Source organism: Chaetomium strumarium (assembly GCF_033439665.1).
Source record: "Chaetomium strumarium strain CBS 333.67 chromosome Unknown B0T15scaffold_2, whole genome shotgun sequence".
NCBI classification, from domain to species: Eukaryota; Fungi; Ascomycota; class Sordariomycetes; order Sordariales; family Chaetomiaceae; genus Chaetomium; species Chaetomium strumarium.
Genome location: NW_026944430.1, coordinates 3442447 through 3465515, shown reverse-complemented (window position 1 = coordinate 3465515; position 23069 = coordinate 3442447). Strand labels below are relative to the sequence as shown.

General features: G+C 56.6%; 6 protein-coding genes and 1 non-coding gene across 7 annotated transcripts; 3 read left to right on the top strand and 4 right to left on the bottom strand.

Moving 5' to 3' along the window:
- Window positions 1-565: 565 nt before the first annotated feature.
- On the bottom strand, window positions 566-1477 carry B0T15DRAFT_390257 (uncharacterized protein; the record flags this gene model as incomplete). The annotated part of the gene is made up of 2 exons (XM_062864530.1): window positions 566-1397; window positions 1452-1477. 2 exons carry the CDS (start codon window positions 1475-1477, stop codon window positions 566-568), a joined length of 858 nt encoding a protein of 285 aa, XP_062724600.1.
- A 1477-nt stretch (window positions 1478-2954) lies between these two features.
- Window positions 2955-5281, bottom strand: B0T15DRAFT_483396 (uncharacterized protein; the record flags this gene model as incomplete). The annotated part of the gene is made up of 4 exons (XM_062866160.1): window positions 2955-3858; window positions 3958-4172; window positions 4202-4328; window positions 4443-5281. The coding sequence occupies 4 exons, from the start codon at window positions 5279-5281 to the stop codon at window positions 2955-2957; spliced, it is 2085 nt and encodes a 694-aa protein (XP_062724599.1).
- A 1624-nt stretch (window positions 5282-6905) lies between these two features.
- B0T15DRAFT_509235 (uncharacterized protein) lies at window positions 6906-8203 on the top strand (the record flags this gene model as incomplete). Its single annotated transcript, XM_062867769.1, has 3 exons — window positions 6906-7049; window positions 7301-7646; window positions 8031-8203. The coding sequence occupies 3 exons, from the start codon at window positions 6906-6908 to the stop codon at window positions 8201-8203; spliced, it is 663 nt and encodes a 220-aa protein (XP_062724598.1).
- A 7621-nt stretch (window positions 8204-15824) lies between these two features.
- Window positions 15825-18562, bottom strand: B0T15DRAFT_430002 (RWD domain-containing protein; the record flags this gene model as incomplete). The annotated part of the gene is made up of 2 exons (XM_062865714.1): window positions 17503-18562; window positions 15825-17309 (listed from the first exon to the last, which is right to left on the bottom strand). The coding sequence occupies exons 1-2, from the start codon at window positions 18091-18093 to the stop codon at window positions 15825-15827; spliced, it is 2076 nt and encodes a 691-aa protein (XP_062724597.1). The 5' UTR covers window positions 18094-18562.
- Window positions 18563-18858: 296 nt separating this feature from the next.
- B0T15DRAFT_390123 (PAP2 superfamily-domain-containing protein) lies at window positions 18859-19810 on the top strand (the record flags this gene model as incomplete). The annotated part of the gene is made up of 2 exons (XM_062864524.1): window positions 18859-18912; window positions 18986-19810. 2 exons carry the CDS (start codon window positions 18859-18861, stop codon window positions 19808-19810), a joined length of 879 nt encoding a protein of 292 aa, XP_062724596.1.
- Window positions 19811-19939: 129 nt separating this feature from the next.
- Window positions 19940-21264, bottom strand: B0T15DRAFT_119512 (uncharacterized protein). The gene is made up of 3 exons (XM_062861608.1): window positions 21226-21264; window positions 20532-21120; window positions 19940-20469 (listed from the first exon to the last, which is right to left on the bottom strand). Exons 2-3 carry the CDS (start codon window positions 20999-21001, stop codon window positions 20070-20072), a joined length of 870 nt encoding a protein of 289 aa, XP_062724595.1. The 5' UTR covers window positions 21002-21120; window positions 21226-21264; the 3' UTR covers window positions 19940-20069.
- Window positions 21265-22964: 1700 nt separating this feature from the next.
- B0T15DRAFT_t63 lies at window positions 22965-23046 on the top strand. The gene has a single exon. It is a non-coding gene; the product is annotated as a tRNA-Glu (tRNA).
- Window positions 23047-23069: the final 23 nt, after the last annotated feature.

The following is a 23069-nucleotide window of genomic DNA, read 5'->3' as shown; positions in this document are numbered from 1 at the left end:
ATTGGCAGAGCTTAGGTAAGTAGGAAACCAGCGAGGCACTGCCCGCACTATCGGGGTGCGTAATAGGAGGTCATCCGTGTCTCCCTCGAGGTCCAAGAGACCTTCCCCTAAACCTGGTAGGTAGACGTTGGCCGGGTCTACATCCTTCGGTGACGACCAGAAGTTAGCAGCTAATTCATCATCTCCTTCTCTCTTTCCTTTTCGATCTCTTTTCGATCCGATACTATTTGCTCGACTCTTTGCTTAACTGGGTACCCAGGTTGGTGTATTGCTTTCTTCGCCTTGGGGTGCGTGCAAAGACTGTAGACCCTCTATATATATTCAGATATGCCGCTTCGCAAAACCAATGTCAACGGAGCTCAGAAAAGTCCTCGGCGAAGCATAAATGATTGGCTCCTTGTATTAACAACGGGCTCTAGCCTTGAGCTTGCTCAAGTGGCCGGTGAGCTTCCTGTGAAGAGGAGACATGTACTAAGAAGCCATCCTTCACGGTCGTAGCTCGGCGGCCTTCCATCGAACCCGTATGCTTCGCCCCCTGTATGGCCAGACCAAGCGGTCTAAGCGGTCATTCCAGTCCATCACTCCCCGATTCGGACCCTGGTGTAGACGCTCGAGTAGACGCCACTTCCGAGCCCCCTGTAACAGCCTTGGCGGCTAGTTTCTTCTCCTTCTCCTTCTGCCTCCTCCTCAACTTCTTCTGGTGATTCAGCCGCTTCTTCTTCTCCCTTAAGTGCTCCTCCTTGCTCATCTTCTGTCTCTCCAGCGCCTCCTTCTTCGCCTTCTCTGCCTTCTCCCTCTTCCGCAGCACGATCCTCCGCTTTTTCCCGGGTCGCTTTTTCTTCTTTTCCCCCGCGGAGGCGGCGTCCTCGGTGCGCTTCTGCTCATCCACCCTTGCGCCTTTCCCAGTCACCGCCACCGTGATCTTGGTCACCCGCCAAGGCACCTCCAACCCCCAAGCTCGCTGCCTCGCCCACGCGAGCACATCCTGCCCCGTCACCGCAGCATACCGAAGCTGCTCCCTCTCGTGGGGCGATAGCTCCCCGCGTATGTAGTGCGAGAGTGGCCGTTGGGAGACGGCCGGGCCGTCGTACTTGGCCGACCCTGCATCTGGGGCCAGCGCTACCTTTTGTGGGGGTGCCGAGGAGAAAAGGCGGAACTCAAACTCTGCTTCCGCTTCTGATTCCTGGCCTTCGCTGTTTGCCGGATGGAGTTCATTGGTGCTTGTTTCCGATTCGACTGGTACTGGGGCGGCGGCGGCGGAAGCGCCCAAGTCCAGGGACAACAGGTTTGACAGGCGCGCATTCAGCTCCGCCCGCAGTTTCGCGTCCTCCTCGTCTTTCCGCTCTGGGCTGGAATGCCTGTCGGAGGATGAATCGTACAGCTCCTCCCTTCTTACTCTGCAGGACTGGGTCAACAATCGGTTTGGACGGTGGGAGAAATGTGAGACATACCGCTTGGCATCTGGTAGCTCAAACATGTTGTGTCGTGATGTTTGCTGTGGCCTTACGTTGAGAGAGATCCAAACCCTGGTTGAGCCGATTGAGATTGATAGCATAACAAACATCCACAGTTGTCAAGTCGAGCGATGAAAGAGCGTGACATTTCGACAGCTGGCAGACAGATGCGCGCAAGGAAACCAAGCGATACCAAGCCCTAACCCTCGGCAGAGAACGCCACTGGCAATGCACTCCGTGTCTCTTTCACGTTCCCTACAACTTAGAAACCTACTACTCCTACTTCTGCATGGCTAGGGCTGCTCCCTGTGGAAAATGTCAACAACACCTTGGTCGGATGGGAGTACTCTGTAACGTCTCTAGCAACGATGAGCAATACGCGGACCGAAGTTTAGACCGCCAACAACGGATGCATGACACTGCCAAGAGTCTCGCAGAGTCGTACGGATCCGTACTTGTCATGATTTTCCGTGAAGCCAAACACGCCCCGGTCGTTTCTATCCCCAGTAGCCTGTCGATAGGCATACCTAACCATAGAGAGCAGTCAAGCCCCCTATCACCCGGCCCGAGAACCGATTCCTAATCTTGCTGGCTGACAGTGCGAAAATGGGACCCCAGATAAATGGATGGGATACATGGCGGATGAGCACGACGGTAGCCCTACCCAACCAACCACTTCAGCGATAGCCAATCTCTCCTCCGTGATTTTCTCGGAAAAGACAGTGAAGGTAGGTAAGGAGAAACCGCAGGCTCTCTCATCAATCGTGAATGTTTGTGTGTGTACCTGACCTAATGATCGAAACCAAATGTACCGGACAAGACGGAGAAACAGAATACAAAAAGGGTGTGGTATCAGTCCAAACTGCCGGTCGCTCCCCCATGAAGTGTAGTAATGTAAAAACACAACCCAAGAGGGGAGTCTGAAGGACGAAGACAGAAAAATGTGCGGAGTGTTGTGGTATGGAACAAAACAATAAACAGAATCAATGAGAAACATTCTCCCCATTCCGGGCCCCCCGAACCGGCTTTCTCTTTGCTATGTGAAACGAAACAAAGCCAAAACAGAGCCAAACAGAAGAAGACTGGCAACTGTTCCGATGGCACCACTCAAAGCCACCCTAACCCAGCCACGACAGACAGCAGAATGCACAAAACACCAGTTTCGTGTGTTGATGATGCTGTTGTTGTTGTTGTTCCCCTGACCCGTATCCTTCCTTTCCGTCCTTCTCGACTCTGCCTTTCCTCTCCCGCTTGCACCTCGGAACGGTGGGACGAAATGCTCGGCGTCTGGTCGCGGTCGCGGTAGAGGTCGAGTATAATGGTATTAGAAATACGGGCTTCATCCCCTTCCTTCCTTCCTTCCTCGTTCTTGTTGCCTTAGGACTTAGCAGAGCACCGTTGTTGGAGTGGAGAAACCGGGGTAAGGTATCACGCCACGCTCGAACAATCCAGAGCCAACCCCGCCTTTTAGGTTCATTACCTGTATGGAATCTGTTTTCCCTACGCCGGATTCCACCCGTAATTCCCCGTGGTGGCCGCCGTCCCCGGATGGTGCGCATGCGGCTCCTGCTTGACAGGGTAGCCATACGGCCGATCAGCAGCCCCGGCGCTGCCACCGCCCTGCGCCGGAGCTGCGCCCCCGCCGGAACCGCCCGTGTTGTACGACGACCCGTCTGCCGCCGTCGCCGTGGTCGTCCAGGCCGAATGGCTCGAGGGGTAATAGTCCCGTCCGCCAGACCCTGTCGGCTGCTGCTGCACCGACCCATCAGAACCGCCCTGCGCATGCGGGTGGGAGAGCGGGGGCGGGGGCAGAGCAGCGCCCGGATGCTGCTGCGACTGCGCGGAGAGCTCGGCACCGGCACCGCCCGCCGGGCCGGGGTATGCCCCTTGTGGTGGAGGCGGCCCGTAGCGGTACTCGCCCGTGGCGGTCTCGTTGGAGATAGACGAGGCGACCGACTGGTGGCTTGCGTGGCGCGGCGACTTGGTCGGGCGCGGGTTGGTGTCGCCGATGTAGCGCGGCACGGCGAGCGAGTTGTCCGGGGAGGTTGGGCCCGCTGTCGTCGAGAGCGAGAGATGGTGTGGCGGGGCCGATGAGTAGGCTGCGTATTGGGTACGGATGGGCGGCTGCGGCTGTTGCTGGTGGTGCTGGTGGTGATGGTGCTGCGGCTGTTGATGCGGGTCGTGGGTCGCTGCTGCTCCTGCTGCTGCGAGCGGCATTTGTACCGACGCCATCGACGTTGGCTGCATGGGCAGCTCTTGCGGCTCGGCGGTGAAGCTGCCCGTGCCGGAGAGCGGCATCTTGGGGTACGGTTCGGCCGGCAGGCTCGAGGCCGGGTAGGTGGCCGATCCCGGCGTGTGCGGCATCGACACTTGTGGTTGGGGGTTCCATGTTGTCGGGTACGAGCTGCGCCCGTCATGTCAGTCGCCTGCCCGTTGTACAACGAGGGGGAAAGGGGGGGGGGACAAGAAACAAGAAACAAGAAACCTAAAACCTAAAACCTACTTGGACCGCATCTGCATGGGGCTCTGTGGCATTTGTTTCGGCGCCGTGAAGGTGAAGGCCGACCGGGGCACATCCAAGCTCGACAAGCGAGGCCTCGAGTCGTATGGCGGCTTGTTCAGGATGACGGCCTGCGCCACAATGCCGTGGCCCGTCTCGACCAGCGTCTGTCCCCGCGATCCCGCGCTCGATCCCAGCAGCGGAATCTCCTTCCTCGCCTGGAAGTTCCGTGGACTCCTCCCCGGACCACGATCGGCGCTGTCGTCAGCTCCGAGAGTACCAGCTTCTGCCCGTTGGCCAGCGTCCCGTGCAGCTTGAGGTGCAGCACAAAGTGTTGTTGGAGCTCCTTTCTCCTCCCGTTGTTTGCCGTGGCTCTGCAAGTCGAAAGCGCGTTAGCAATGCTGAGTCCTTCCTTTGTCCCCAATCCTATCTCATCCCAATTCTATCCTATCCCATCCCATCCGGTCCCCCATCCCCTATACACTTACATCCTGAACTGCAGCCGCCGCCACCCGATCGGGTAGATGGCGTAGTGGTCGCCCCCGGTCTCCTCCTCCTCCTCGGACGGCGGAATCAGCGGCAGCGTGGGCGGCTCCTGGTCCGGCGCCTGGTTGACCTCGGGCGAGTTCGGTGGCGGCGTCTTCCACGGGATCACAATGAGGCGCACCGGGTGGCCGTCGACGGACTCGATGGCCGAAATGCTGACCTCCATGCTCTTGATCGGGCTCGTCTCGCCCGACTCGAGCAGCACCGAGAGCGGGATCTGCGGGAAGCAGATGCTGCCGCTGATCTGGAACAGGTTGCGCCGGTAGCACGTCAGCTCGGCGCTGAGCACGTTGCCGTCGCCCGTCGCCGAGGGGAACTCAGAGAGGAAGAACATGCCGTGCAGCTGCGCGTCGATCTCGATCTCGTGGATCCGGCCCTTGCCGTCCACGATGGTGTGCTTGTCCCCGACCTTCTTGAACGACAGGAGCTTCTGGTCGTGGTTGGGCGGCTTGTAGTCGTCCCGCAGGTCCTGCACCATCTCCGTGTACGGCGCCTGGTCGACTTGCGAGTACGGCCGCTTCAGGCTGTTTATGCTGGGGATGTTCATGGACGGCTGCGGGTATCTGTCGTACGGCTCGCCGTCTTCCTGCCCGGGCCGGCCCGGCTGGTACGGTGCATAGTCCATCGTGTGGCTCCGCGGACGGACAAGATGTGACGAAGTCGGGGCCGCCATGGATACCGACGGGTCCTGCGGGTTGAACCGGCCCGTCATCTGCTGCACCGGGTTGCCATAGTTGGACCAAAGACCGCCGTGTTGTGTCTCAGCCCTCAGCTCTGCCATGGTGTAGGTCGCTGTGGCGGACATGGGAACATGCCGTTTCCTCCAGAGGCTGCTGACAACAACACTCTCGCCGGATCTCAGCTAGATTAGTACTCTTCCCACCTCTGGTCGATGGCGAGGTAGGAGTCCAGATTGGGGGCCTGGTTCTGAGAAGGAAAACCCGCAGAGGTGGCCAGCCGGGTTCACTTCCAACCAGCAAACCAGCTCGAGTTTCGCTTTGTTTGGGGAGTCGAAGCAAGACGTGGTGGTGATGTATAGACCACCCGAGATACGACGAGGAGAGTTCGTAGTACAGAGCGCGTGTACTTGTATATGTACAGATTATAAGCTAATACTATCAGGTGCTGGCTTGCCCCGTTTATGAAGAGCCTTCGGCAGTGGCCCGAGGGGGGGGTGCGGCAAGGGCCAAAAACAGGCGAGGCGGCCCTAGCGAATGTTTAACACCGCTTGCAGGGCCGGCGCAGGAGCGCTCCAACCATAGACGGAAGGAGGTTGAGGAACGGGGGGGGCGATCTGGCAGGCATTCCCGAGGCCCTTGCTAGTCAAGATGGGGCAAGATGCCGGCCAGGGTTTGTCTCCATTGTCTCCATCAGAGGCAAGGGTGCGATTTGGTCTTAGCATTCACTGCTATCGTCTCCGTTCTCCTAGGTTTTGATGATGAAAAGAGAACGCGAGCAAAGCATACGAGAGCATACAGAGTCTTCCTTTAATCTCGACACCGAGAGCGCTCCAGCCTCCGTGGATACTAATGAACCGCGGCCCACCCCGGGGAACTTTCACCAGGGCGACTACACCGAGCTACACAGTACAGTACCTAGCGGCGGAGGGGTAGGCACGTATGTACCCTAGGTAGTTATCAATACGTCCGAGAGGTGAACTACAACCTCTCTGGCGGGTCGTAGGCGGATTGTTGAAGCACCCATACACTGGCGGCGCGCGACTCGACCTTCTGCCGAGCGGGAAGGGACATCAGTAAGGACACACTACACTAGTGTGTCAACATACGTAAACAGGGCCTTCGGAATCGCAGAACGCGGGCTAGATGAGGAATGGCCTTTGGAGCGAGGCCGTGAACAGCAGCGGGGAGGGGGGATGGGGGCCTCTCAACTGGATGCAAAAGGGGCCAGCGGCGAGCGGACAGGACGGCACACCCGCTCTCGGCCCCCTCTTCCGTCCAATCCTGGGTCAGGCAGCGCAGGCCCTGGTTCGACGAGCTCGGCCGAAGAGACAGGGGCATCTGATTAGCACGAGAATCCTCCGAGGACTCTGGGCGGGCAGCAAGAGACCCGCAATTTTCTAGAAGACCGTTGGGCAAGAAACGCACCGATAAAAAGGACTCCGTCTGCGAGTTAGAGGGGCGGGAAAATGAGGGAAAAAATTGGTTCACAAAACACACGCTCGACCAGGGTTGACGACGCGGCGAAACCAGAGGGCCCAGAGGGCCCCCCGGCCAAAGCTCGGCTGACGGAGATTGTATGCAGTCCCCCCCCCTGGCCCCATCCGCTCCAAAGAGAGCGCGGCAATATCGGGGCTGTTATAACGTTTGTGTGTAGATGGTTTCTGCTGTTGCCGACGACTGTTTGACTCTCATAATTCGCAGACGTGGTAAACGAAATCACCAACTATGCGTTGGGGATATCACCGTGATTCGATCTTGACCACAACAACGAGCCTTCGCCGGCAAACGGGCTTTGGCGCCAAAAAGAGGCAGCTGGGGCCGTTGTGGACCGAGGCAAGGTTGAGTCTTCTCCGCGTGTACCACGCGCTTGTCTCTCGCTCTATCTCTCAAGCAGGAAGGACGCACAAGCGATCGGCGAAACAATCGTGATTCCGCTCATCTATCCGTATATGTAGTGTACTGTGTATGTGTCTGTGTCGCCTTCGGCCTTGTTGAGAGTGATGCTGTTGTGGTGCTCTTGCTGTGAACGCTTGGCGGTGTTCCCCAAATCCCGAGCAGATGGTTACTATATGTATGAGAGAAACTGCATGTCGCCGTAACACTTTTGATGGGTTGTTGAGGGCGAACGTCCTCTCATTCCCACGCTTGCCGATGAGTGGCTGCTACGTCAGGAGGGGTTCGAGTTGCGAGAGCTCGCGGGGCCAAGGGACGCCCCCGGCGTTGCAAATTCCCGATCCGGCCGTGAACAACAGGACAGGGGAAGCCCCGACGCGCTTCACCGTCCGAACAGTCTCGAGAATGCGGAGGCGGGAACAAGGCGCCGCCGCTCAGCGACATGCCCGAAAGGGAACTTGGTGCCTGGACCCGCTCGCACAGTGACTCCGCCCGAGGACGCTGCACCCCGGCTCGATGACACAAACCCACAAATCGAGGTCGAGCGCAAGTCGAACTGCCATTTAGTTTTAGGTGTGTGGTTGCACAGCAGTTCCATACATATATGCCTGTCTGCGGCAGGACCGCAGTGAGACCTGCAGACGCCTTGGTTGTTGACATGACCTCCTGGAGTGGTCGAGGTGGTGTACTGTCGTAGTCAGCCCGCTCCAGCGCGTGATGCATGTCTCTCTGCCTGGTGTGTTGTTGATCGCTGTCGGCAAGCTCGAGCACCGTCACGCCACAGCGGATGCCATCCGTGGCTTGCTTGAATGGGCCGCATGCTGCGTCTCGGCGCCCCAGCACGGCCTCTGCTGTGATTGGGCCAGGAGAGCGGAACCGAAGTTGCCTTGAACATCCCTGAACATCCTGGCGGGGACGCTGCTGAACGACATGCTCCCTGCTGTATCGTGCATGCAGAGGTGCGCTCGCTGGCTGGTTGTCGCGGCAGGAAGCGTGCTCCATGCCATCTCCAGATCTCGTGGGACTGGAAGCTGAGAGTCCGTAATTACCCGTGCGAGGTCCAGAACTACAAAAAGGCGCGAAAGCGTACCCTACAACGCGCGGCTGTCGACCTGGAAACAACGCGGTGATGCTCACTGGCCTCCCTCGATCTCATTCGGTCGCAGAGTGGTAAAGTGGCGTCCGGGAGCCACATGAGCAGCGTTTCTCAATAAATTCTAAATTGCGCTGCAGACTGGGGAACGTCGGGGGCAAAGAACCACCTCAGTTGCCGCTGTTTCTAAAAACGGACTCGGCAACGAGTGACGACCTGCGGGTGATTGATGACAAAAACACTTTCAGACTTGGAGCCCCAAGGTTCTGTGCGAGTACAGTACCTTGGTAAGGTAGCGTAGAGAACGGGTGTGCCTTTCTCGTGCTCTTCAAGTGGACTAAAAAGTACCTGCCAAGTATGGCAGTCGACTGAAATCCGAGGACAGTCCGAAGCCCTTCCTGCCCGACAGGAGGCGACTGCTCACACTTTTTTCAACTTTTCATTGAACAAGGCAATTTTTCTTGTTGATTTACTCTCGCAATTTCTGATACTAACTCAGGTTTCACAGCCATGCCAACAAACCTGCAACTGCGATAGGGACAAGCATCGGAGCGAGGATCTAGGCAACAGAAGGCCCGGCAAGACCATGCACATACATACACTAGGTACCTAACGCAAAGCATCACGATGTCGTCGGGGGAACATCCGGCGCGTTAGCCGAGTGTGATGACGCGCTAACATTAATTAATGGCTCAGGCTGCTTGGATGGAGTGGTCCGTCACACCAGGATTTAAACTTTCCATCCTTTGAGAAACGGCGCACCCCACCTGCCCGTCACAAATCCCGCCCGGCTGTTACCGGTGGCTTTCCGTTGCAACTGCAACTTCGTGACCTGTGCTTGGGTGCGTGGGAGAACGTTGCAACCACGATCGCATCGGGTCAAGTCAGGGGACTGGCGGAGGATTTTGCGAGATCTGCCCAGGGCAGTTGCGGGTACGACCTCATCTTACGCATCTCAACGCTCACGCATCTGCCCGGCGCAGCCCGATCTCCTCTGTTGATGGCCAACCGTCTACTGCGTGTGTTGTAGGTATGCAAGCACCAGCTTATAGTTAACTAGGCTTGAGTACGACAAGATGCGTTGACACAGGCCGTTTCCGCCTTGCCTGTCATGGATCACACCCACGTCCCGCTGGGCAGATGCCACGTTCTCGGGCCCGTAACTACCTACACTACTAGTTACCGGTACTAGTCAGTGTGCCGTGTGCTGTTCGGCGTGCTGACTCGCTCAAGACAGTTAACTTGCCCGAACAACTGATCGTCACTGTTACCGAATCCTACACTAAGATCTGTGACTCTAACTCATGGCTCACTTGAATGTCCGCAGGATAGCTTGCCGGCTCAATGCCACCAGAGTCTGTCTACGACGCCGACCAGAGGGAATAATGGACAACTCGCCCTTGGGACTGAGAGCATGGAAAGTCCGTATGCGATAACTACTTGTGAGGGCCTTTCGACCGGCCCTTCGGCGACTTCCGGAATGCCCAAAAGTTCGTAAGGAACAGCAACCCGACGCGAGATTGTGCCCTCGCTTTTCGTCTTAGCACATCCAGTTTAAAACTATAGTTCCAGGCCAATATAGCGGTAACCACGAACCTCCCTGAGTACTTTCCCCACCGAGCAAGCCGCACGTTTCTGAGCTATGGAATGCAGAAAGCATACACTACCTCTATTCTCCGCTGATAGTATTCCCATAGGGTGGTGTCTTCCATGGACGAATGCAGTCCGTCCTCAAAAAGAGAGATGCTGCCCCTTCTTGTCCGCTGACGCCAGAAATCGGGGCTGGCGGAGACAATCACACCTGCCGGCTCTACCCTGCATCCCCGAATGGGTCGATGTTGCAACATCCCCCGGCTTGTCAGTTCTCGGCCTGCCACTGACACCACCCCGCATCACGAACCCCAGTATTGCAACAGTGCGAAGTTGCAGGATCGACTACCTCTGCCTCCGGGCCGCTGGCGGGGACAGCATGCAAGCCAACAACAGGTCTGGAGGCTTCCTAGCGTGTGCGCTGTGCGAGCACAGGGACGCCAACTCTTCTTGTGCTCCGTATCATGGAACTCTCGAGATCGCTGCTGACTCCGAGGTCGCAACTAGTGTACTATCCCGTTTTCTGGATCCTTGGTCGGGAAATCACAGCGTCACTTCTTAGCCGGCAATCACTTGAGCGGTTGACTGGGCAGTTGGTGGGATGGGCTGGTGAGATTGCAGCGCCAAATCTCTCGGCACGGAGTGGAGGATGGTCTAGGCTGCTTTGAGCAGTGTTCTCCGGCTTGCCGACTAAACGAAGATCCATGGCTCCACCCTTGGACGAGCCTTGCTCAATCAAGAAAGACCTCCTACGGGCCCTTGCACGTTTCCGCGCCATGAGGGAGGGGCAGGACCGCAGTCCGCAGAGCGGTCTGACCCGCTGCCGTCGCTGAATCATCAGGTGCCGCGATAGTCGCACGGCAAACAGGTTCTCGAGCAAGTTTCCGTCTTGAGAATGCGGCAGCTGACGGAGGTCCCAGTCGTATGTATTGTACATATGTCGGAGCCCAGGCTCGCCTGCAGCAGGTCCGCATGTCGTCCTCGGGGTGATAATGACTGCCCGACGGTGGCAGCAGTAGAGGCTGATAGGCCCAGCAGCTTTTCCCACGGACTATCGTTGTGCTTCTTCTAACCCAGCGGTTTTCCCCAAGAGGCAATACTCCGTACATCCCCGACTTGATGATATTGTCACGGTTTTGTCTTTTCTGTTGCAAAAGAAGTGTGAAAGGTACAATACATAACCTTTAGCGCAGTACGGATGTAGTTTCGCCCAACAACCCCCCCCCCCCCCTTCCCCCCCCCCAACTTTCACACGTTTCTGACCTATCTGCTCAACCTGGATCATCAAATTGTGCACACCAAGGGAGTGGTTAGGGCGATATTGAGGGTTTTCTAAGTAAAGAACACTCGATATTGCCCCGCGTTGCCCGTTATACGGGCTGGGGAAGAGGAGGATGGCTGCAGCCCTACCTGACGAGAAATCCCGGCTGGCAAACTTCACCACCGGTATCCTGGGACTTGGACTGCCTGTTCCAATCTACCTGTTGCAGATTCATGCTGTCGATCCTGGAACAGAGTGTATCCTAAGAGCCACGGAGAAATAACAGAGACATTCTAGAAGCAGGAAGACGACCTCGATCGCATATTGCGCATTGATATGCGGCTGCACCCCCGTAAAGCAACAACTACAACACACGATGTCGCTTGCGGTGTCGCACCCGACACTTGCGCGAACTGCCTTATCAACTGAGACATCTCCGTACACTACTAGTACAGTACCTAGTAGGAGCCCTTCGTCCCAAGTCCAAGGATGGACACATGGCGCTCATACCACCCAACCCCACGAAAGCACGCTTCCCTATTATCGTATATAACATATAGCTGCAGATTCAAGTCTTCTCTGAAGCAGCGGGAGACCACACAGTCCAGCAAGTTCCATGCTCAGCACTGGTGCTTCGGTTACGTCTTCGGGTCCATGCCACGCCGCATGGTGTATTTCGTACGCGGTACGGAGATTGGATTTGACTTTCTCTCAGCTGCTAGGGCCCATCTTCGCCGGTGTCTGGTTGAGACGGCGTCCCGGGAAGCTGACGGTAAAGCCGGGGGCCATGATAACGTTAACGTTACTTGCGAGCCTGCTAGGGTGCGGGAAGCCATCGGCGCCATGCAAAACTCCCTTACGGGATGACACCCTGCCAATCGAAACCGGGGCGTCTGCCGTAGGCTATACAGGAGGGGCGCCGTTATTGCAGAACTCACACTAGCGACTTTAGCCTGGAAGGGCCGATTCGGCGGCGCTGGCAATTTCCCGGCCAATGGTAGCGGCCAATTGCCCAGCTAGGAAAACAAGGTGCGGCTGCGTGGATCGTGGCGCAGAGCACGGGGGGTGGTCCTTGCGCCCTCCTTCAAGGTGCCTCTGGACTTTTCACGTGTTGTCTGTCTGTGATTGGACTCGACCCTAACACCAGCCTCGCTCAACCTCATCCCATGCCCACGGCTATCAGCGCACAAACCTCTCGGTGGCCCCTGGCCTCTCCCGCCGGCTGTTCGCGAGGTTGTTTCTGGCCCAAAGTTATTACACGTGTGGGGTTAGCGTCCAGGAACTTCTTGTGAAGCGAGCTAACGTTAAGTTATCGCAAGCCTCACTGCTTCATCATGCTTGACCAGTTCGCCAAGCCATGGCTTGCCGTGGATCCGTGGATCCGGTCAGCTCCATCCTCCCTATGTAAAGTCCCTGTCATACCCCTGGTTCGCGAACCTGGTGGACCAGGCCAAGCTCACGAGTCCAACCAAATCGCGTCAAACCGACAAGGTCCATTCAAGATGGCAAGCTGCTCACACCGAGCTCTGGAAGCAGAACTTGAGGATATCAGACAGTCCATGGCGGTCCATGGCATGCAGCTGCTTCTTCTGGTAAGTGAGTCCCCGCATTGCACTAGGCAGATACGCTTCGTGCATCGCCGTTTTACGCTGTGTAGTGTGATTGGACTCGAAGGGCCTCGTTGACTAAAGGTACTGCCAATGGTTGAGAGTTCGGCTCGGCTACAAATCACTATACAACTACGGAGTAACTAAAGATGATAAGCTCTCAGTTATGATCGGGGTTGGTGTGTGAGACTCAGACAGTGCTGCGTTTGCTTGTGAGTTCCGCAATCCGATTGGCATGGGTTTTCCGACAGAAAGAAACATCAGTGATCCATGGATGCCTTTCGACTTGACGAGACCTCGCTTAAGCCGATTCTGGGGTGATAATTTCGGCATTGATCCGAGAACCAGGAGGGTACCCTTTCCTCTGATTTCACCAGAGATCTCCTACTACACACCGTTGCAAGTTGCAACACCGCCCATCACAATGCCAGGGGCAGTCGAAACGGCATCGCAAAGAATCTTACGACGCGATAGCCAGCGGCCCTAGCAAGCCCGTGTTTGGCGTTTACACGTACCCTGATTTGAAACATGCGAAACACCCGCGACGATGGTGAGGACACCTAAAATGTCTGCTTGCTTCCCAGCGCAGCGACACAAGCCTCCCCCTGTTCCCCAGTGTCTTCGACGATGCCGAGCAGAATGCTACCTGAGAATGTCACGACCCATGCCGAGGGAAGTGTCCCTTTGGTCGGCGAGGTTGCAGTGCGAGTGACGGACAAAACCGTCAAGGGACAAACACCCCACCAGCGGCGGCCCTGCAGCCCAGGAACCAAGACACAAGAAGAAACGGCTGGCAACGGCGCCTAGTTCAATGACCGTCTCGACTTCCGCGTTAAAATAACTACACTAAGGGTTTTTCTACCCTCGTCACGGTCGGTCGTCATTCCTTTTCGAACGTCTCCTCCGAGAGAGGATGCACCAGCAGCCGCCAGAGGGACAAGGGGGGAAACGAAGAAATTAACGACAATGGGGAGATCGCACCTTTCTCCTTCTCCCCCGGCCCGAATGGTACCCATGGACTGGAGCCAACTTCAGGGGGGCCTTACCCTGGCCGAGCCTGCGGGCGGAAAGAAGTACCGAAGGGAACCGTCCTTACCCCTGGGCCGCTGCATCTGGCAGCGCCAAATCACGACCATCATCATCATCAATCATACGAATACCGACGAAAGGAAAACTTCACATGAGAGAGTGCTCGCCCATCTTCGGTGGTTCAGGTCGAATAACGTTACTGACCGAAGCGAGGAATGGATGGATAGTTGGCGGGCCCCCTCCGATCCCTTGTTCGTCCGCCTTACACAGTACATCGAGGACATGCGAGAAAGGTCCAGACTCCCTCTGGCCTGCGTCGAGTGGAAGGAGACGGACCTTCCCTTTGGTCGATCCAACTGGCCAGCGGGACGATCTCTATGTAGTGTGTGTACAGCACATACGTACACACATACGGAGGTACTGTATTTGTACATGCATACAGTTACAGGGTGACAGGCAATCGCACGATCTGTGGAGAGTCCAGCTGCCGTCTGGATGTGATGCAGCGTCGTCCAGCCCGCGTACGATACCACAGTGACTTCCAAGCTCAGAAACCGAAAATCACCACCGGCAAACCATATCATGGGGTGGCCGCGTAATAAGGGCACGGAAACCTGAGGAGGACTGCCTGGGCGGGAGCGAGAAAAACACACGAGCTTATCCCTTCGTCCAGTAACGTACACTAGGTACTACTACTACTCCGTACCCGCCGCCCACCGATGCCATCCAATAGCGTGGCATGCGACAACGAAGATGCACCACTTGGCATGCAACTCAACATAACGGTGCCCCAGTCTTGATCAGAGAGGAGTGAACGGACCATGGGCGAGGCCGGGGGGCCGGAAAGGATAGGCGATGAGAGATGGAGATGGCCTGCGTTACCCCCATCTCCGCTGCTACTCTACATACCTTACACCACTGGTATGGAACTGTAGTGTATGTACATAGCAAAGGGCCTGGATGGATGGGGCAAGAGCCGGGACAAGAAAAGAAGGTGCCCTGTTCCTTGGTCAGTGCATAGTGGCCAGAAGGGGCAATCCTGATTGCCCCGAAACTCCCCTTCGTCGTCAGTGGCGTTGAGGGGGCGGGTGGTCGGCGGGGGTGCTCGGGGCGATGGATGGACGAAACTAGGCCCGTCTGTCTGTCTGTGCGTAGGGACGACGCTGAGGAAGGCTGTGACTCTTCCGGCAGCCTGACTACATTGCGACTGGACACCTCGGTTAGTTGCTAGATCACAGCTCCCTTTCTGACTAGGTATTGTATGTAGGTAGTGTACAGGTACGTATGTAGGCACCTACCTAAGGTATGTATGCGACTACGCCACGACGGGAACAGCCAGCCTCTCAAGTTCATGGTGCGCAAGAACCTTCTCACGACTCAGCTATGTACTACTAGTAGTATCCCGCAGTCGATGGGCGTAACTTACCTTATCTACCCAGCTCATACGAAAATAGCATGCTAGCTAGCGACTACCACCACAAACCGAAGTATGTAGAAGGGGCAGCGCTGATCCATCCCCTCGTGGGGGAATTGCCAATGGATGTCACACAGCCATCGCAGGGCAGCATAAAAAAAATCATTCCCCAGGCGTCTTGTTTGGGACAGCCGCGCAACGGGACAGGGAGGGCGGAGGGCAATGTGACTTAGGCACAAGAGGATACATACTACTAGTATGAGGAAGTGACCCCGGATGTGCCTTAGTTCCCTTCCCGCAGCGGGTGCGGCTGCTCTTGGTCTCGTATAATTCGTCTGTGAACGCACCTTGATACGTAGGTATGTAGCTGCACACGTACGCTTCCTCAAGATAGATTGTATGTGCAGCAGGAAGGTAGCAGTGAGTTGTGATAACGCACCATCAGAAGGACGCGGAACCTGCAGCACAGACTTAACCCAAGGAGGAACTGAAGGTCCCTTGACTCCGTGTTAGCCGGAAAGGGCGTAGTGGCTCGGACACCCCCAAGAAAGAGCCAGGCAAGACCAAGACCACGTTTCGTTGTTACGCCGGCGAGGACGGTGAAATGTAGATCACGGTAGAAGCCTCTAACTCCAGCCGCAGTTCGATCAGATCGAACCTGATACCAGAAATCTAAAATCTGCGTGTAAGGGTCTATGGCTCATCAATCAGGGGTATCATCTTCCAGTCGAGTAGTAGAACTAGACAAGGACGTCGATTAGTCCAGGAAGTCCCAGTCCGGAGCATCGTCGTCGAAGAAGAGGATATCTTCCTCGTCATTCAACGCAGCCTGCACAAACTGCCTAACCCATTCCTCGTGCCGCGGATCCAGTACGTCCCCGCCGAGATCACCGAGGTTCGCATTGCCGTTGTTGAGGTTACGGTGCTGCGCAACCTCTCCCTGATTTGCTGGGTTATTGTTATTCTGCCGATGAGCACGGCCTCGGCCGCGCCCTCTCTGCCCAGCGACGGCTGCCCCTGCTGCTACTGCCGCACCTGCCCCGCGACCCGCCTGCTGCTGGGGCCGCACACCTCGCGCTGCTCTTGCTCTTCCTCGAGCAGGTACCGGCAGGGGCGCTGCTGCAGGAGGCGCTGGTACTGCAGGTGGTGGCGGCTGTCGAGCACGAGGCCCCCCACGCCCCGGCGCTCCACGTTGGTTGGCAGCGATCCGAAGGACCAGCGGGCCCTCGCGAGCGACGCCGACTTGCCCACCGTTCGCATGTGCATCCTCATGCTGTCGCACGGCTGCGGCATGGGCTTCTCCTTCGTCCTCCTCCTCGGGCTCTTCAATCTCAGGGATCAGCTCCTCAATCGGCACCGGCGCAGGGACGCCCTGGCCGGCATCATGACCCCGACCTCCCGCAAAACCGATGCCAACGTCGTCCCCGTCCCCCATCTCTAGCTCCCACAAACGCATGTAACAGCCCGTCACACGCCCGTCAGGCGCCTCATTGAAGTGTCGGTATGGGTTGCCCGGGTCGAGCCAGGCCGAGCAGAGATAGCAGAAATGGGACTGGCAGCGGTAGCAGATCATATGGTTACAGCCGTGGGTTTTTTGTGCCGGCGCTCCACACGTAGGGCAGGGGGTGGTGTGCATTTTCATGTATTCGAGCGAGGCAAGTTCCTCGGCGGTGAGCTCTTCCTTGTCGCGGCGCGGCGTGCAGCGGACGAACTCGCCGTGCCATGACTGTTGACAGCGGCTGCAGAAGGCGAACGCACACTCCTCGCAGATAGCTAGGAGTTCTTCGGCCGCCTTGTAGGGTCTGGATTTCCCCTCGCCTTCGGGGCCGTCTTCGTCGTCTTCGTCTTCCGATGCGGAGTCATCCGATGCTTCCGCCAGCTCCAAGCCTTGGGGTTTCTTGTGCTTCTTGGATCTCGCGGCACCATTGCACCAGGGACGCGGGCAATACACCGTGTTCTTGTCGGCCTCGAGCTCCGTCTTGTACTTCAGCGTCACGTAGCGCTTGACCGTTTCCTGGTCGAGCGGTATTTGTAGCAGCTCACTAGGGTTGATGAAGGTCCGGGGCTTCTTGCGTTTTTTGGTGGACAAAGAGGCAGCTTTGGACCGCTCCTTCGCACAATTTGGCGCCAGACATCTGACGGCCGCGATATCTCCCTCCTTGATGGCATTGTTGTAAAAGTCCTGTAGACAGGGGACGCAGAAGACATGTCCGCAGTCTAGCATTCGATGACAGGCCGAGCCCTTTTTCGGTTCTGCGGAATAATTAGCAAATAGCCATAAAAATCGAAGAAAATAAGCAAGTCCTTGGAAAGAAAACTGGTCAATGAGACAGCTCCAGGGGGGCCACATAGGATATCCTTGGGCCATCGTTGCACCCCTAGTACTTAGTTCCCACACGGCCATACCAGAAAGATCACGACGTACCTAGACACACTCCGCAATCGAATGTCTCCTTCTCGAACGCCGCTCTTCTCGCCTTGATATCGTAGTCTAAGATAGCGATCTTGTGCCGTGGATCGACCTCCAGCGACCCTTTATCGTCCACAAGGCCGAAAACATTGTCGGCTGCCTGCTGCACATGGTCGATGTACGTAAATCCAATCATGTCACGGCCCATCTCTTCCCATAGCCGAGGTGCGTCATCCTCCAACCGCTTGATTGCCTCGGCGGGGAGCCACGGGGGATCGGTCGATATCGTGACTGTTGGTGGCTGCTCCGCAGGGTAGAGGAGCCCTAACGTGATTTCCAGGTGCAGCGAGGGGAGATGTGCTAGCTCGTGTGAGTCGACGGGAGCTTGCTGGTCTGCACCAACAGGGTCGGCGCCTTTTGGGACGCCGTTTGCTCTCGGGAGAGATGCATCGTCGGCGGCGGCGGGGAAGAAGACGGTAACGGCTTTTGACGGGTTGACCGGCACATCAAGTGTGATGGTGTACGGATCGTCTGGCCGTAGCTGTTGAATTTCGGGATAGATGGCGGATAGGGAGCTGAGCTCAACATCACGGGGATTGTCGAAGTCGTCAGCCATTTGGTTCCCTCGTCGCTGTGTGACCGTCCCGAACGCTTCCCAGGTCGAGTTGAGAAGTGCTGCTTGACAGAATACAGGACCGCTGGTTTCTTCTACCCCTGCTCACAATGCCCACAGCGCGAGATAGAAATGGTGGCAAAAGCGTCCATGCGCAAGAGACGACAGACGGCGTCCGGAGCCGTGGATACTGCGATTTCCTACCAAGTCCACCAGGCGTTTTGCCCTCGCCCGAAGTCGAAATTTGTCAGGCCTGCCGAAGAAAGTCGTGTTGTGGTTGGAGATTCTGGAGTGTCATGGTGGCATCTTTCCGGACTGTACTTAGTGTAGATTATTCATGGCCGAGTGGCAAAACCTCTTCGCTCTTCTCCAACTCGAAAGCTGTCAGTCGACCCATCGAGACCGACGATTTGATGACTCGGTCGGTCATTGCCAGGTGTGGGACAGTGTTGGCCCATGCAGTCTCCGCCTGCCCAAACGGTTCGCACTTCGCAGTTCAGCTGTGGGTCGCCGCCGAGTGGATTGCAGTGTCACCTCGGCCGATTGGCTGCTACAAATCAGGGTTTCGCCAAGGCCAGCTCCCGTCGGCATTCCAGGTTGTGCAACTTCAACACGCCATCTCGCGACGACATCGCGCACACCGTATCCCCCCGCGGGAGTGCCTATTCCTCAACAGCTAATATGCTGCGATAACAAACATATACCTATTGGATCTTACGCTATTTAACTTTCCAAGCCATCCCTCCGCAGGACTTCGACCTTCCAAACATGGCCGACGATGTTGCCCCCCTTGCCTCCCTCTCGCTAACCCACGTCTACTACGTCCGTCCTCACTTCTCGCCCCTCCCTCGTTTTCACCCGATTTTAGAAACTAACTCAATCTAACCTACCATAGAACCCAGAAGATCCACTATCCTACCTGTGCGCCTTCCTCTCCCTCCTCCCGCAAGCCCTGTGCGTCGTTTACGCGACCCTGCTATGGTCTACGCGCGAGGCCGAGGTCCTGCTCATGTTTGCGGGCCAGTTGGCGTGCGAGGCAGTCAACTTCGCGCTGAAGCGGCTGATCAAGGAGGAGCGGCCGAAGCTGGGAACGGCTGTGGGGAAGGGGTATGGCATGCCGAGCTCGCATGCGCAGTTTGCGGTCTTCTGGGCGGTGGCGGTCAGTTTGTTTTTGCTGGTTCGCCATAGGCCTCGACAGACTTGCCAGGAGAGGGCGGCTGCGGTTGTCGGGAAAGGTTCCTCAGATGCGCGGGAGCAGACGCAGGGCGACTGGAATAGGCATGGCGGACTGGCCGACGTCTCCCGAGCATACCGAACCGGCGGGTTCCCCCCGCTCAATACCTCGATTGAGGCATACGCACATGCTTCGTGGACGCTGGCCGAGCGGGGCGTGGTGAGCGCGTGCGCACTGCTCGTCGCCGGGCTAGTGGCGTGGAGCCGCGTGTATCTGGGCTATCACACGGTGCGGCAGGTGTTGGCCGGATGCGCGGCGGGGGCGGGATGTGCGGCTGCCTGGTTTGCGGTTACCTACCTGCTGCGGGAAACCGGCGCGCTGGCATGGGCCTTGGAGTTGCCGCCTGCAAGGTGGCTCCGAGTGAGAGATCTGGTTGTGGCGGAGGATTTGTGTCAGGCGGGATGGGAGAAATGGGAGGAGAGACGGAGGATGGCACTGTTGGAAGTACGGCAGAGGGAACGAGAGAGAGAGAAAAAGGTCAATTGATGGATTAAACCTGGGCGAAGTAGAGAAAGTAGACTGCTCCACGCTCAGGTAGGTTATGATGACGTTGTACACAGGCAAGTGCTTTCTCTATCGCTCGTCCGTCCCTATTCGAGTCCTTCTATGACGTCTCCTTTTGAAAATCCCTAACGTACTAAGCAGTGGGCGACGTACGCCATCACCACCTTGCCGACTCCCGTACTGATCAATGGTGCATTATCCCCGCCACAGGTCGACAAACCCGGCCGATCCCCTTGCCCCTTTATCGGTACACGCCGCCATTGTCCTCATACCGATACCCAGCGTTTGAGTTGGGATAACTCGTCATCGGCACGTTGTCCCCGGTGTTGCCGTACGGCGCCTCGTACTTGCTAGTGCCGTTGCCCAAACCACCATAACCACCGCTGTTGTCAACCCGCGTCTGTTCGGTTGCATAACTGTCTCGCATCATATCGGGCGTGGTGTGCTCCGGCAGCGCATTCGGGTCCGTGCCCATCTCGGTGCCGCCCTTGCGCTTTCGTCCCAGGCCGAAGAAGTACCAAGGCTTATGACCGCCGTAGCCCTCGGTGTATTCGTTAGCCGGCGAGGGGCCAAAACGCCTCTCCTTGCGGTGATGGCGCACCAAAGCGAGGCTGAGGAGAGCAGAGATGAAGAAGAAGAAGCTGTTGGTTGTCGCGTTGTTAGCTTCAAGGTATGCTGGGTTCCTTGGGAGAAGCAGGCTTACATAGCAATAATCGACACGGACAGGCAAGCCGTCTCCATCTTGCAGGCCTGTCTGAGACTCGGCAGTGCCGTGAACCCGCCATCTCCGTTATCCACCACGTTGGTATCGGCGTTCCCGTTACCGAATACCGTGTCGACATGTCCGTTGCAGGACGACGCTCCAGCACGGTTGGCAACTGCGACGTAGATAAAGGCCCCGGCAAACGCCACATCCAGGACCATCAAAATGAAGGACGGGAAGGGATGACCGGGTACGCAACAGAGCAAGAGAAGGGCGATGACCGTGTAGAGCACGCCGGCGCCTGAGATGCCTTCGACCGCTCGCACCCACGTAGCGATGGACATGTTATGGTTGGATAAGGTCGCTAGGAAGTAGGAGAAGAGGGCGAGTACAATAGCCGCGCAGCAGAACTCTATGGCGCGGACAAAGAATTGCAGGCCCCGGAGGGCGACCCCAGACGCCCGCCCCATAGTCAGTTGCTGATTGAGTCTTGTTTTGATGTGTGAGGGTTTGGGAAGTCGAGAGTTTAAGATTCGCTTTCCGTGAGAGCAGAAGATCGATGAATAGCCTAGTTCTTGTCGGCGTAATTCTGCATCTCAATGTGTTGTTGTGAGCGGGAAAAGACGATCACCCAAACAGAACCACCAAATGGTTTGTTCGAAAGTCGGGAACTGGGACTTAAGGGGAAGTTTACATCGACTCTTTCAGGTACTGATCTCCATGTGATGTGTGGATTCTCAAAGCCGTGGGCGGACCCTGCTGGCTACGGGCGGTGTGGCGCCTGTTGCATCACTGTCGAGGACCAGTAAAATGACCCGTCCGAGGCCGGATTCTGGGACCAACCACACATACAGCAACGGCTGCAATCATTGCGTCTTTGTTTCTACATGGTCTATGACTTACCTGCAACTGACGATCGCGGATCATGATCGCTGAAACGCTGCACCTCACCGTGGCTGCGCCGGATGCATGACGAGTTCATCCCACATTTTGAACAAGGGTCCAAATGGCGGCCCCACGGTGACGTCAACCGGTGCGCAATCCTTGTCTTGGCAGTTCCCACAGTAAGGTATGAGAGAGCTTGTTCAGCCACATTCCAGCCACACTGTCTTTTTGCTCAGCACAGCCACTGTGGCATATTTACTCATCAACAGCGCGCGATGACAATGCTATTGCTAAGGTCATGCGCGAAAGCAGCCTGCAAAGGTAATGCCCGAGAGGGTCGCACTTCACAAGCTCCTTAGTATGCTGCGTTTCCCGAGGCAGCGAAAGAGAATAGTGCCTGGTTGAAAGCGATGGGAAGCTGATCATACCGACGCTGCTGTTGAGCGGCGAGCACAGTTGACACGCTGCCGAGGTGGAAGAGATGGTCTTGGAGGTGGTAGAGGATGGGGATTGGGAGGCTCGTACAGTAAGCGCTGCTGCACACTATGTTGCGGAGGAGAACCTTGAAGGCTTTGTCAAGGAAGTTGTCAGCTTCATTGAGAGATCGGAGCAGCTATGACCTGAAGAGACTCGATATATCATCGAGACGAAGCGTGTTGAGGTTCTGTTGTAGAACTGCATCGTCTTGGTCATAGAGGGTCTGCTTCTGCGGACAGAACAGTAGCAACCCCTCATGTTGCTTATTGTAACGGCTACTTGTAGTCATTTCATAAACCTGCCATATACAATTTCGTGGGCAGCATCATTTTGCACTCGTTTGGGCACCATGGACCAGACGTACTGGCTTGCCTCGGTATCAGGTGCCGAAGGCGGTTATGTCCTGAATCTGCTAAGCAGCGAGCTACCTTATCTATCCTCGAATATAATGGCAAGGCTCGCCGCATAGGATGGAGAGAAGGCCTCTGCCGCCGTAGACGTTGAGTTATCTCTTGATGATGGTAGCGAGCATGACCCGAAACCCTGTGCGAACCCTTATTCAGTCTAGTAATGGAAACCTGGCGGTCAGGCCATTGAAAAGCCGGTGTGCTCTCCGAATTCAAGTTCAACAATTTCTACTTAACTTACCTACCAGGGCTATCCTTTATTAATCAGTCTTAATGAGTCTGCAGAGAGGAACGTCCAGGAGAAATCAAACAATCCAAGGTTCGACGCACAATGATATTCCCGTTGAGAATGAACGGGGGTTCAAGCCTTAAAGCAGCAGAGACGCATAAAGGTGCCGCCATTAGGCTCAAGGACGGTATGACGGAGCTTGAAGTCAAGAGTCATCCTGGGGTAGTAGTAATAAGGTAGTAGTGCTCAAGGAGGTAGCCTACCAGCCACCAGCTCCCCGGTTCCGTCTGTTTGCTCCGGGGAAGCGGCAGCTGACTCCGCTCCTTCCATCCCGACAGGCAACACACACAGGTTTCTCGTCCGCTCCTTCCCACTCTTCACATACCTTATATGAATGGAAACCCCGTCTCCTGCCATCAACAAACAACCTTAATGACCCCTCTGGTGTATCGGTTAACATAGCGGATTCTCAGGAGAGAGCATTCCGCTGCGCGGGGTTCGACTCCCCGGGGGGGTATGTTTCTTTTTTCCCTTTTTCCC